Raw genomic sequence first — 14577 nt, 5'->3', positions numbered from 1 at the left:
CTAGAGCCATGCTGCCAACACGGCTCAAAATTAAATCTAATCAGAACAAAAACTGGTTCGTGCAGCTTTATTGCACTATAGAAACAGTAAACACATACTTCGAAACCAGCTGGCGCTTGTCCGTCCTGGTTGGGCAGCGGCCCCGAGTTCCCCAGGAAACCGAACATGCGGTCGACCATGTCGGAGTGATCCACGGGCTGCTCCTTCTCCCTCTCCATCTGCTCCAGCAGCTCCTTCTTCCTCCTCGCCTCCTCCTTCTCCTCCCTCTCCCTCTCCTCCTGCTGCTGGGCCAGTTGGACGAGCCTCTCCTGGTGTTTCCTCTCGGCCTCTGCCTTGGCCCGCCGAGCCGTCATCTGGTTCCGCAGCTTCTCCTCCTCGGCGAGGCGCTGCCGCTCGGCCTCCTGTCGATGCTGCAGCTGTGAGGGGAGAGTGGAAACAGAGCGAGAGGGTTCACAGAGGCAGGGAGGGGGTGATCATCACGAGCATGTTATTTTACTTAAAACTACAGCAGAGGAACTGAAGGGAAACATTAGAGGTTACTTTTCGATATTATAAGTCTTAAGAATGCAGGTCTAGATATATAAAGAGCATAAAATATAAAATATTCTTTAAAGCTCAACAGAACTTTTATATCTATTCAGTATTTAAAGGCTCTTCCAGTGAGTGCTACAGCAGAATTAACGTAAACTTCTACAAGCTAACATGACAAGCGGCCGATAAAACACAAATTAACAGACGACATTGACAACATGTAGCAGCAGCCGCCTCCGGTCCGTCCTCGAAGCGGCTCGGCTTCTAAAGAGCTCATCCACTTAACTTCTTTGTTGTCGGGTCAGTAGGACTGTAGACTCACTCGGGATTATTGTTTGATAGCTCTCTGAAAGCTATTTGTATCTTATCAAGTCGATAACAAACTGAGATTAAGCAAACATTTACAGAACAAGTTATTTATTTAACATTGTCTTTCAGAACAGGAAGAGAGAGAAGAAACGTGCAACAGCAGCAGATGAAACGGCATTTTTTACTAAAAACAAAAAGCTCACAAACATTTCCATATTGAACAAACAGACATCCAACCAAACATTCAAACAAGTAATTTAAAAAAAATGTATAAAAATATGTAAAAGAAGGTTTTCATGGTGACATAGTTTGGCTTGGATCACAGGCCAGTTGGGATGCACCGTGTTTACACGTCTCAGTGTGCTTCGAACAAACCCTCTCTCAGATGGGGGAATCAGAATCAAGGAGACGGCTGACAGACAATCTTTACATTTATACCCGCTTTACACAGTGACTGGCCACCAGGGCAGAGATGTAAAAGTAGGCAGGGTCTGAACTTCAAATACATCTGTGTCTGCTCACCTGAGTGCAACACCAAGAGGGCGGGAGGTAGAAAAGGCAATAAAGTCACAACTTGTAACATGTTAAAGGTCCCACACTGCTCATTCTCAAACTTTTATTTGTAGAAAATGTTTACATGCTTTAATGTTTAAAAAACACATTCTTTTTTCAAACTATCTGCTGTAGCACCTCTATTCATCCTCTGTCTGAATCTGATTGGTCGTCTCTGACAGGCCTGAGCCTGTGCTGAGGGCCTGGCTGTGCAGTTGTGACACTTTATGAAGGCACAGTCTGTGCGTGTTTCTTCGTGGACTGAGTTTTTTGATACTTTCACAGTATATATAAAGCACCTGGAATTTCTTTATCATAAAAAAGCAAAGAAAATCTCACTTTCTACAATATGGGACCTTTAACTAATGAGGTTTAGAAATTGTTTTGCTTTTGGAGACAAAGTATGGAAGTGAGGACTTTTTCTGGTGATCCATTTTTGAAGTTTGACGTATTATTTTCTCTCCTGTGTTTATGACTTCTGGTGGGAAAAAAGTTTTGCCAGGATAATCTTTCTCAGTTCCTTAATTTATTTTTCTATCTGTGAAAGCATGTGCAAATGTTTTTTTTCATGTGTGAAACCGAGTGAAAATCTTTTTCCAAGAGAATTTTTTTTTCTGTGGGTTTGACCGAGAAAAATATTTTTCTGTGTGAAACTGTAGGTTTTAGTAAGTTTTTTTCTCATTCTTGTGAAATATTCTTTTTCCAGTGTTTCACACATAGACAAAACAAAAAAATAATGGCAAATTTTTTTTCATGTGTAGTACTTTTTTTTCCCACAAGATTTTTTTTTTCTTGTATGTGGGGAACCGAGAGTAAAAAAAATATTTCCCACATGAAAAAAAAATGATAATGGCGCAGGTTTTTTCATGTGTGAAACCTAGTGAAAACACGTTTTGCGTGTGAAAAAACTTTTTTCTTGTTAAAAAAACTGTTTTTTTTTTTGAGAAAATTTTTTTTTTCTTTTGAGAAAAACTTTTTTTTCTTGTGAAAAAACTTTTTTTCTTTTGAGAAAAACTTTTTTTTTCTTTTGAGAATTTTTTTTTTTTTTTTTCACGAGAAAGATTTTGGCAAAAAAAACCCAACAAAAAAACAAAAACATGTTTTTTCTCTTGAAAAAAAAATTTTTATAGAAAGAAGAGCCTGGCAATGTTTTTTTCCCACCAGATCACAATTCATAAACACAGGAGCGAAGATAATTTAGATTGGACAAAAAACGTCTCACGTGCCCCTTCTCTTCTCTGTAGAAAAGCTATAGACTTTCTCCTGTTTCCAGTCTTTCTGCTGTTGTGCTGCTTTTCCACCTGCACAGCACAGACCGATTACAGCTCACTGAAGTGGAGTTTAAAATGACATAGCTTTTCTTTTTACTTCAAATTTCACGCTATAGACTGAGATGGACGTACGAGGCAGAGGGTCAATGCACAATGTCACGATATCATTGTATGTCCCAACTGTATACATACAGTTACTTAATAGGGCACCTGCAGTGCAAAATATGCAGTCTGGAACACAACTTAACTCTCAACAAGAAAAGCAAATTTCACAAAATGTCAAACTATTCTTTTAAGGTCAGCTAACCATAAATAATTGCACAAGTTGTTGGTGTTGGACAAGAAAAACCTCCTAAAGTATCTAACCATGGCGCTACATAAACAAATATATTAAGGCTTCACAGTTTCTTTAAGCAAAATAAATATGTGACATGTACGTTATTCTTCACGTCAGCCCTCAGCACCAGTGGTCCCCTCCTTCTGGCTGGTCAGCAACATGATTTAAGTAGCAGTAGTAAATATAATGACTGTTGTTTACCTCTGCCCTGAGCCTCTGGCAGAGGCGTCTGGCTATCATGCCCCTGGTGTAGGCCTGAAGGGTCAACACGGCACGAAGACGCCGCCAAAATGTCCGCCGGATCAGGAAGCCGCGGCAACGGGCTTGGATGAGTTTTACACGAAGGCGCGTCGTCTGGTAGCTTCTGTAGTACTTCCTCGACCTGTAGACCGCCTGGAGGCGCAAGAAGCCAGACTTCATCTGAAGGAGAGAAGAGTGGAGTCATGTCAGTGTGCTGTGAAGGAGACAGTGGACCTGCGCAGCTCATATGAACAAGAGAAAATGGGGATTTTGCAGAAGAAACATAACGCATACTTTCAGGTTCAACGCATACTACAAAACTATGCATCAAAGGTGCAAAGAACTCACAATTTGGTAATTCTTCCTGCACTGATAACCCCTCCAGACCTTCTGGATAAAGGTCACAGCACTCTTCAGTCTGAGAAAGTTTGTCCTACAAAGAAACAGGAAGTGGAACATGGAGGTTCACTCATCAAACACAGGCCTAAATAGTCAGAACAGGAACAACAAAGAACATGCAGAGCGCCCGAAGTCCTGAAAGATTTATATTTTTTACAAACACTTTTTTTTTTTTTACCTCTCTTTGAGTCCACGCACGGCCTTCTGGATGAGGATGACCTTGTCGGTGAGCCCCTTGTCCCTCTCGATCTCCAGCTGCATGTCGTGGTGGTCCTGACAACGGAGACAAACCGGCAAATAAATAAGAGGTATATATTCATCCAGACTGGATTACCAAAGTGGGTAATAGTCCACAGGATATCTCTCTCATTTGCAGCCCTGTAAGTAATGACAATCCAACCGTCCAGATTTTGAATCCTAGATATTAAACATGTTTGATATTTATGGGGGCAGCCGCGAGGAGTCTGGATCTGTACAGCCCTCACATTCACAGATAACCTGGGCCGACCTTTGGGACCGACCAAACTCTCCGCCCAGATTTCTCCTCCGATTGTCAGGAGGGGCTGTTAAATTTACCCAGCCTAAGACAACTCAGCCCTCCAGGAATCAGCAAGATAACTCAACACACACACACACACACACAAAAAACAACCTTTAAGAAAATCTTGGTCTTTCCGATCTGCCAGTCATCATGTTTCCCCAGACGGGCCAGGACGATCCGCTGGCAGGTCCCTCGGAGGTCTTCCTGGAAGGAGAAATAACCACGTCTAAGTGACGACCCCTGGACCAGTAATGAGTTTTTGTAAGGCTCATCAGATACTGTATGATGTCAAAAACTGATATGGTCCGCATCAGGGAAATTAAAGTTACAGTCTCATGGTGGACAAAATACATTCAGCTTTTTAATTCGGTTAAAGCTTTAAAGTGTTTCTCTGAACTTTATAGAAGCTGTTTTCGCTTGCTGAGGATGTTTCCACCAACACAAATATATTTTCATTTGCATCAGCAAAAATCTAAGCAAGCCAAGTAGAAAAACGAGTCTTTGGGTGAACTGGCTGTTTAATAATATTACTGGAAGCCCCTGAAATCAGGTGAAATCAGGACTAAAAATGACAACAGATAAAGAAACAGTGGTTGTGTTGTGGACCTGTATGTGCGCAGGTTTGATGCCGGGCATGAGGACTCGGTAACGCTCCACAAACTCAGCAAACGTGTATCTGATTGGGTAACCGGCCCGCCTGATCCTGATGGTCTCCATCATGCCGGAGTATCGCAGCTGACGGATACACAGCTCTCTGTCGAATATCTGAGGAAGAAAGTAGAGACACAGACGTGCATCAGTAAAAGCAGAGCAATAACAGCAGCATGCCCTGCTTCAGAGGGCAGCGTGACATTTTACAAAAGCTGAGGCAAAAAGAAAGTCAGTGTGCTCGAGTTTAAACGAGACTACAGATTATCAAGGTCGATCTGAACAGGTGTTTATACTTTGTTGTTCTGTGAAATAATTCCACATTTTGGGATATTTCACTTTCTTGCAGAGAGTTAAATGAGAAGATTGATGCCACTTTTGTGTCCGTGCGGTAAATGAGAAGCTAAAGGAGGCTAACAGGCGAACTTCTTACACACAAACTCATAAAAACTGGTCTCACCATGGGTTTTTTGAGCTCGTTGGGTTTTATACAGCGAATGAAGAACGGCTGACAAACACTGAGAGTCCTCATCAACATCTCCAGAGAGCGTTTGAACTGACTGCTCAGAGTGGGAGAGCGCTTCCTCGTCTCAACGCCCTGCAAACACACACAAGGTAGAAATACATAAAAATATGTTTCAACGATGCAAACGAGCAATTGTCTATGACACAAAGAAATGCTGATATACAGTATTTAGTCTGAACCGATCAAAAGAGGTAAAACCAAATGAAACAAAAGGTAACTGGTTTACAGATTTCTGTTAAGAAACTATTAAACGTGGCCAAATGATTTTTAGACACATATCAAGACAAAACGTCTCTTTCTCAGCAGAGATTGATCACTTAATTCAACGAAGAGAAGCTGCTGAAAACAGAATCAATCACTATGAAGGAGCGTCTGCTGTAGGAATACTAAACAGAAAGATTCAATCCAAGAAAACTTTAAAAAATTAAGCTTCGAGATTTGTTCGATTAATAACAACAAATCACTTGACAAGTTTCAAAAGTTCCCTCAGGACGCAAAAACATTTAGATATGAAACACTGATTAGATATTTAAATCTAAGTAGTTTTAATTTTTTTCCCTGTTATTCATCAAACCAGAAAAAAACCAAAAAAAAGTCTCAACGACCTGTCAGCAGTGTCGAGTATGACTAATATCCCAGTGTTTATAATTTATTACAATTGCTTTTTCTTCTGCAGAATTAAAAACACAAACCAGCCTCACACTGTTTGAGACACGCAGGATTTAATTTTTGTCACAATTAAAGGGAAACTTTACACAAATTTACACATTAAAGTGTGTGTATGAACAGGGCACACATTCTCTCCTCAAGTAGAAGTGTAAAAAATAGACTCTGCTAAAAGTAGAAGTACTGATTCAACTTCTGTACTCTAGTAAAAGTAATAAAGTACAGGCTCTGAGATGTACTCAAAGTATAGAAGTAAAAAGTTTCCCTCCAAAGAACATTTCTGGTCAAAGCTAACTGAAGCTCACGTTACATTAACATAATTTAAAGACTATTAAACCTAAAGGTTGAACCAGTAGGATTTGTCCCAGCTGTTCCTAAACGCACCACAAAGATAGTTGATTGTTGAGTCTCATTCTCAGGACGTCAAATAGCCACATTTTGTGTTGGTAGAGCGTCCCGAGCAGCAACAAAGTGAGAAAATAAGAAAATCCAAGCAGAGGGCTGCAGGGTCTCTTCTCGTTACATCTTTGACTTTGTTTCGTCGCGCTACGTCTGCCGTGCATGATGAGCACTGACAGGTTGAAATCAGCAATACAATGATGCAAAAATAAAAAGAATCGATAATTCCCCCTTAAATGCATTCAAACTAAAGCAATGAGCCTGTTTTGAAAATGTAACGAGTAGATATTTGTGATAAAATTTAGAGAGGAAAAGTAAAAAGCTGTCAGAAAAATAAATGTTCAAGTAGTACTACACACGCTTTAATGTGTAAAATTGGCGGAGTCACCCTTTAATGGTATCTTGACAAACAGCAGACACAGACAACACAAGCACAGGGTGCACACAAACACACACGACTGCTACTGAACACAACAGGAACAGGAAACAGCACAAAGTCTCTGACAGCTGTCGGCACTGAAATCCTCTCAGTGACGCCAAACAGAAACATGCTAGAGGACTGAACGCGTGTCAGAGAGTTTGCGTTAAGCTAAATCTTATCCAATAAACACACTTTCCCCTCTGGTTTCTGCTACAACAAACTGCACACCTGTCAGATAAAAAGAAGAGTTTTAAGGAAGGGGGTGGGTTTACTTCACATTACGAGAACACACACAGGGTTTCTGAGTGACCACATGTTGCGAGAGGCCGTTGATTACCTTGGGAGTAGGGGTGCTGGGCTGCTGATAGCCACACAGAAACTGATGTGAGAGGAAGAGACAGAGGAAACAGAGAAGAGACAGCAGAGTGAGACGAGGGGTGGGACATGAGTAAAAGGCCGACACCGCGGGGAGAAAAGCTGAAGGGAGGCAAAAGTCATCAGTGACATTATCGCTTGGAGACAGCAACACCTTCGAAGTCACAGCACAAGGAGGTGAAAATTATTAGCGTTACGAGTATTCGTGCAAAGTAAAAGATCTGAAGTTGTCTCACCATGGCGACGTCGGCCTGGAAGATCTGCTTGATGAACTTGTTCTTGGACGAGTGGACGAGCTGGATGATGTCGGTGTGGAGGCTGTCCCGGTTTTTCTCCAGGAAGCCTGGAGGAGGGACGGAGAGAGAGAGACTTGGTTGTCTTTTAGTTCTGGTCCAGGTTGTGTTCATACTGGCTTTTTCACCAGCAAACCAAGAGCTGTGTGTTAATGTAATTCCTCATTGACTCGTTCAGCGTCCTCTGAGGAACGACTGGCAGCTACACGTGTGGTTTAGATGTGACAACCTGCAGGAGAAGCGACTGTTTGTTTGAAAACAACAATGTCCGCTCCTCAAGAGGTCAGTGCAGCTGCTACAGCCTCAGTTATATCAGAACTGGGGAGTTTATTTCACCGAGACAGTGAAGGCTTTTTCTCTGCTGGACGTAGCGCTCTCCTACTGTTGATTTGACTGGTTAAAGTTAGCCTGAATATCCCTGAATAACAGATATCTGGGCCTAGACTTCCTCTTCTGGGCGCTTGTGATTGTTTATAGTCCAATTAGCAGCTTCAGCTTCACTCAGTGTTCATAGGATCAATGTTAAACAGGTGGAACAGCTTTTAGTTTCTGTGCTCCTCACCTGAGGAACAAGCTTCCTGAATACGTGCGGTCTGCTCATTTAAATCAGGGCATAACAGACTACTGTTTATCGGTAACTTCTTTTTAGTCTGTAACTATTTATTTGCTTGATTTTGGTTTTGTTTATATTGTTTTTAACACAGTTTTAATGTATGTTTCATGTACTTCTATGCCTCTGTAAAACACATTTTACATTCATATGCAGACGTGTTAATCGAGGTAATATGTTGGTGCATTATGTCGTTGGTGTTCAGGTCTGCTTCTCACATCTCATCTGACCTTTATTTTACCAGAATCCTCTCCTGAGAGTCTGAGCCAAACATAATGAATCACAAGGAGTGAGACAAGAAGGAGCCTTAAATAAATCGTGAAACAGAACGAACCTCTGGTCTCGTAATGCACCACACCGGCAAAGTGTTGGATGCCAAACTGGGTTTCGTAGCTGTTTTTGGGAGGGATGTAGTTGGCGTTGAGCTTGTGCTGCGAGTTGAGCTTGTAAAGCATCGTAGCATCAGTTCCCTTTTAAAAGACAAAGAAACAGGCATCATTTATAAAGAACAGCTACATAAATCTGTTAACTATATCATAGTTATAGATGTTAGAAGTTAAAATACTTCAATATATCTTGTAAAATGACCAACATGAGCCCAGCACATCAGCATGACCAAACACCGTCCATCGTATCGTACCTTCGGGAACTTGCTCTCTTCATCGATGAGGGAGATGATGTTCATGGGTTTGTTGGCGATCATGTCCAGAGCGTCCTGGTTGTCCGTGAACTCGATGTGCTGCCAGCTGATGTCCTCCAGGTTGTACTCCTCCTGCTCCAGTTTGAAGACGTGCCGGACGAAGAACTGCTGCAGGTTCTCGTTGGCGAAGTTGATGCAAAGCTGCTCGAAGCTACAGAGAAGGAAAATCAGTAGACGAGAGAAGGATTTAACAACAATGACAGCAGAAACTACAGTTCAAACAAGATTTTCCTCGTCAGATGAATGAACCAATAATGACGGTTTCTGATCTAATGACCGAGAATAAATCACCTGTTGACGATGAAGTTCTCAAAACCAAAGATGTCGAGCAGCCCGATCGACCTGCGTATTAAGTTACTCTCGCAGGACGGAGGTCTGAAGATGGCAGCATTGATCTTATCAACAATCCAGACAAACAGCCGCCCGTAGATCCCCTGAAGAAGAAACTCATGTTCAGTAAGAGTACAGATCTTCAGTTTTTAATGGTATGCCTACAGTAGGCCCGGGCGATGTCCAACATTTCATATCACGATGTCGTCCAGCCCAAATATTGAGATAGACGGTGTTATCGTCTCACGGCAAAGACGGCATATAGCCTCATTCAAATCCTTTGGCTAGTAGTTTTCTCAAGTTTTAAACCAAAAATATTGCTAAACCGGCGAGCTGGTGTTCTTCTTAGAGACTAAGTCATCCATGTCTGTATGTGAAAGCTGTGCGCATGCCAAAATAGGTTAAAAACAAAATGAATACAAGGTGTTTCTTGATTGTAATAAATAAAATCTGGCCGTGGAACAAACAAAGATTGTATGAAAACAAGTTCAATTTATTTCAAAATCTGAAAAAAATTGAGTTTTTGCAGTGTTGAATATTTGAGTCATTTTAGGCAAATATGTCAACATTTATCTGGTTCCATGTTGGATGTTTTCTGTATTTGTGGTTAAAGCTCAGCACCTTTACGAAGGCGTCTCTGACATCCAGGCCTTGTTCCACACTGAGAGGCGTGGCGACACTTTCACCGCGAGTGATCAGGGTTCGTGTGGTTAAACACACCATCACGTCCTTCGGCTCCACCTGCAGAGCACAAGGAACAGTGGAAACATTAAGAAACAAAGAACACCAGTGATGGACACAGAAGTGGTGAAAATGGACAGTTTAAAGCAGCTTCATGTCTTTCTCTCTTGTAAGACTGAAGACCAAAGTGCTGCATCACCCTGCATGCCAATGAACCCATTATGCAGATATACTGTCGAATATCAAGCAGGCGATTACGTTTTCTGATATTTATTCATTTGGTTTTTCATTCCCAAAACTAGTGTGTTAACCTCTAGTAACACACACATATTAACACACCTCCATGAGTGAAGCAGCAGTGACCAGGTCAGGAGATCTCACCACCACGCAGGCGTCCAGGTTGTCATAAGTACGAGCTGCGGAAAATAATTGTAATGTAATATAATTTTATGTTTTTCACAGACATAATAAAAGAAAAAATCATTGAATCATTAAGCTGCTTGTATTTTGGTTCGTCGTACCCTCGAAGCGCAGGTTGCCCATGTGCAGGATGGCAGCCAGCAGCTTGGAGATCTCCCAGTTCTCAGTCTCAGTGAACATGAGGACCTTCATGGCCGACAGGATGCTGGAGTAATCGTTCAGGTCGTCGCGACCGTCACACGCCGTACAGCTCCCCTGCGAGATAAAACACACCGAGATCTTTATCTTCGCTGTTTTTCTTACGTTCAAAAGATGTGTGTCCTATCTGTGATGGAATAAAATGTTCCAGCGTGTTTTGAGAGCATTTTCCATCGACAGACGCACCACGGTGAGGTAGGAGTAGTCTGTGGCGAGGCCCAGGCCCAGCTTGGCCTTCATCTCTGGAGCCATCCCTCTTAGCATACAGTAAAAGATGTGGTAGTTCCTCTCATCTGGATTCTGGAGGAAAGAAATAAGTTAAATCAAGTGGCTTGTTAAACATTATGCTGTAGTTGTATGCATATCAAAGTGTTTACTAATGTATTTGTCAACATCCATACGTGTTGACTGCTGTATAAACAATAATAACAAACGACAATATAATAAAACAGAAACAACTCATCAGTGAGCCGCTCGTTGTGTTTGATCGGGACAGAGTTGTGTTCACTATGGTCTCACCTGTCGACACACACGGGACTTCTCCAGCAGGTACTGCTCGATCTTGGCTCCTTCGATGGCTCCTCGCTTGTTGAAGTGGATGTCGATATACTTCCCGAAGCGACTGGAGTTGTCGTTACGAATGGTCTTGGCGTTGCCGAAGGCTGAATTCATTGTACAGTGAGGTGATGGGAACAAGCAGGAGGTCAGAACAAGAAAAAGCTTGGTGGTTCACAGTGACTGACATTTAGATGTTCGTGTTCATACGAGGCGATATTTTGTGCAAAAACACTGCAGCTGTCTGACCTTCGAGGATGGGCGTGGCCTCCAGGACTTGCTGCTCGATCCAGGAGTGTTGACCACTGATGGCTGCGAGGAACTGCAGGATCAGCTTTGTGCTCTCTGTCTTCCCAGCTCCAGACTCACCGCTGCAACACACACAGGACTGTTACACACTCGTACAACACACACAGGACTGTTACACACTTGTACAACAAACACAGGACTGTTACACACTCATACAACACAGACGCACACACTCTCTCTGTCTCGGTTCTCTTTCTGCGGATCTGTGAAACTACAACGTCTTTCATAATGTTTTTATTTCATAATTTTGACTTTCTATATCATGATTTTGATTTTTAAATCTGAGAATTTTGACTTTTTTATGCCATAATTTGATTTTTAATCTCATAATAATCTCATACTTTGGATGTTGTATATCATAACTTTGACCTTTCATCTGAGAATTTTGACTTTCTATATCATAATTTTGATTTTTAATCTCCTAATTTCGCTTTTTATCTCATCATTTTGACTTTTGAGCTAATAATTTAGATTTTTAAGCCCATCATTTTGATTTTTTTATCTCATAATTCTGATTTAAAATGGGATTTTTTAATAATTTTTTTCACTGGTGGAAATGGGCTTCCACAGAAACTAAACATACAGATTTTACTTGTGTTAGTTCATTAATATTGCATTTCATATATTTTTTATTCACATATTTCCTGTTTCTGTGACTTCTTGTTGTTGTGCTTCACTTTGAGCCCATCTTCACTGCATGTTCACACACACCTGATGATGCAGCACTGGTCCTTGTTGTTCCGCTGCATGTTGAAGTAACAGTTGTCCGCGATGGCGAATATGTGCGGCGGCAACTCGCCTATCTTCTTATTGGTGTAGAGGCGGATTTGGTCGGGAGTGTAGATCGGCAGGAGCTGGTAGGGATTCACTGCCACCAGGATTGAGCCTGTGTACGTCTGCAGGAACACAAAACCAGGAGAGTGAACACCAAAAACATTTACATTAACTATCATGCATCTTGGAGACAGAACATCTAAATATGTTTACAAATCAACAAGTATAATTGCAGATATGATCTTTATGTTGACAGCGTTTGTCTTCTATTTGATTCATTGGTATTTCTTGTGTCAATTTTTACTCTAATAATTGTAATTTTCATTTAACTGATTGGGGTAAACTTGAGGAACTTGATCACATGAAACTGTAACTCTTGGAGTAAATTTAAACCTTCTAAAATCATCATAGTGATGTATTATCGTGGGTATAATAAATCAAATTTGTTTAAAAAGCAAAAAAAAGTTCCTGAGTAAACAAGTAAGAATTAAAATCAGTCATTAATAAAGCAAGAAAAGGTTGTAAAGTATAGAAACCATGAGAAGCCATGAATGAAACCATCATTTTACGTTAATGTTAAAATCAAGACAATGACTGAAAATGCCTCGCAGAACCGTGTTAGCGTATTTTTGGTTTTCAGTTTCTTTCTTATACTCACCCTTCCACCACAATTCGTCTATAGAGAAAGAAAACAAAACTATTATATAAATAACTTGGAGGCACTCTCAAAGGAATACACACAAGTTCAAGTTTTAGGAGCTTGACCCTTTGGTCACTTGAGCTGTTAAGCACCAACTACTAGACGATATCCAGCGTAAACCATTTTAAGCCTGCTTGGTGTTTATATAAAGTTCTTACACAGGTGTGACCAGCAGCAGCGTGCCGCAGATCAGCTCAGTTAAGTGGGACTTTGTCACTGAGATACGTGGATGGTATTATTATTACAACTGATATTAAACAGGCGATAGTTCAGGCAGAAATCCCTCTGACCTGCTCACTTTGTCGCTTTGTTTTTCAGGAGCATCTCACCAAGATCAGAAGTTACACATCTGAAATGTGTCCAAGTCTTCAAGAATCAAATCTATTTTTAAGCACATTGAGTCTACGCCTGTTGCATGAAATGTTTTATATAAATAAACTTGACTTGATCTGTCAAATGTTAGCAAAGTGTGAAAAAACACACACTAAAGGATATTTACTTTACATTTAGAGTTCATCTTTGAAACGATGCCCCTTCACAGTGTTCAAAAGTCATACATCCGAACTATTGAACACCCAAAGTTAACAGATGCACACACAAATCTTCAGGACAGAGCTAATTAATCTCAGTTTCAACAGTTCACACCGACCATGTCAACAACATAACTAACGTTTAGCCTACTGGTTGCTTGGATGAAGGCCAGTAGGTCGAAACGCTATCTTGTTTGTTGACATGGCTGCAGTAAATTGGTGAATATTTACCAGAAAATATAAGAAAAATTCAACATTTATAAAAAATCTTGGACAATTTTTCAATTTATCCAAATATTTGCAAATTAATTTTCTCTCAATCAAATAATCGGCTGATTGTTGCGGCTCTAATTATGAGATACAGAATTGTTTCTTTAGGAAACACATGTAGAAATCGTTGTAACCACCCCGTCAAAGGTAAACCAGAGGCAGGTGAGGTCATTGTGTTAACTGCTTTATTTAAAGTAACAAATAAACTCAACTGCAGGGTGTTGGAGGTACAAGTAAACAGATTAACCTGAGGACTTAACTGAGTTGTGGTTACTTCAGGTTACTCCCTCCATGTAAAGTCTCTTTATGCTGCTCTGTAGGTGACTGTAAACATTCGTGTGCTCCGTGTGGGTAAGAGCTCGGGGGTACTTACGTAGATGACGCGCTCATTGTAGCGGATGAGCAGGTTGCGGAGGATGCCGGCTTCGTTGAGGTCGCCCAGACGGATCATGTCCTCCACCCCGTGGATGGAGGTCGGGTGCATGGGTTTGATGTTGGTGGCATTCTGAGGGGAAATCGAGTGTTCCTGTGTGAGAGGGAAGAAGTCAGAGAAGATGAGAGGGATGGTGGTCTAGTTTATTATAACTTTTAGTCTTTTTGGCCATTATTTATTGGCTATGATAACGTTGTACTGCGATGTGGGAGCTCATGAGTCTAACAGCTCGAAAACACGAGCATTCAGATGTTAAGACAGGCGGTAAACAGTTTATCCAGATCTAAACCACTCTGTGTGAAAGTAAAAACGTGAGCACACCTGAAATGTTGTTAATAATCCCACATTGCTGAAGGACATGGCAGTAAAGTACAAGCGGACCTGCGCAGACACAGAAAACCTCAGGACGAGGAGTCAGAAGACGTTCACTCATGCTCGTCTCGTTGCAGTACCACTGTCTTTGGTTCAAACCTTTATTCTTTAACTATAATTTAATTACATTGTCTTACAATTTTTACACATATACAGTGGGGTCCAAAAGTCTGAGACCACATGGACA

General features: G+C 41.2%; 1 protein-coding gene across 4 annotated transcripts in view; it reads right to left on the bottom strand.

The window, feature by feature from the left end:
* Positions 1–14577, bottom strand: part of myo7ab (myosin VIIAb) — a 39160-nt gene that overhangs the window by 15519 nt on the left and 9064 nt on the right. For 2 of the 4 annotated variants that reach the window (XM_084372831.1, XM_084372832.1), the window contains exons 5-24: positions 13959–14111; positions 12023–12207; positions 11252–11373; positions 10967–11109; positions 10634–10747; positions 10351–10504; positions 10169–10245; positions 9770–9889; positions 9110–9252; positions 8759–8969; positions 8453–8588; positions 7452–7558; positions 7178–7219; positions 5289–5426; positions 4787–4945; positions 4292–4384; positions 3818–3912; positions 3589–3673; positions 3202–3420; positions 99–416 (exon numbers count right to left, since the gene is read on the bottom strand). In XM_084372831.1, coding sequence (XP_084228957.1) covers positions 99–416; positions 3202–3420; positions 3589–3673; positions 3818–3912; positions 4292–4384; positions 4787–4945; positions 5289–5426; positions 7178–7219; positions 7452–7558; positions 8453–8588; positions 8759–8969; positions 9110–9252; positions 9770–9889; positions 10169–10245; positions 10351–10504; positions 10634–10747; positions 10967–11109; positions 11252–11373; positions 12023–12207; positions 13959–14111 — 2814 coding nt within the window. The remainder of the gene's footprint in view (positions 1–98; positions 417–3201; positions 3421–3588; positions 3674–3817; positions 3913–4291; positions 4385–4786; positions 4946–5288; positions 5427–7177; positions 7220–7451; positions 7559–8452; positions 8589–8758; positions 8970–9109; positions 9253–9769; positions 9890–10168; positions 10246–10350; positions 10505–10633; positions 10748–10966; positions 11110–11251; positions 11374–12022; positions 12208–13958; positions 14112–14577) is intronic. The other 2 variants (XM_084372833.1, XM_084372834.1) reach the window with 1 other exon arrangement.

This window comes from Pagrus pagrus (assembly GCF_965226575.1).
Source record: "Pagrus pagrus genome assembly, chromosome: 14".
NCBI lineage: Eukaryota > Metazoa > Chordata > Actinopteri > Spariformes > Sparidae > Pagrus > Pagrus pagrus.
Note: the sequence above shows the minus strand (reverse complement) of the source record. Positions and strands in the feature narration are given on the sequence as shown.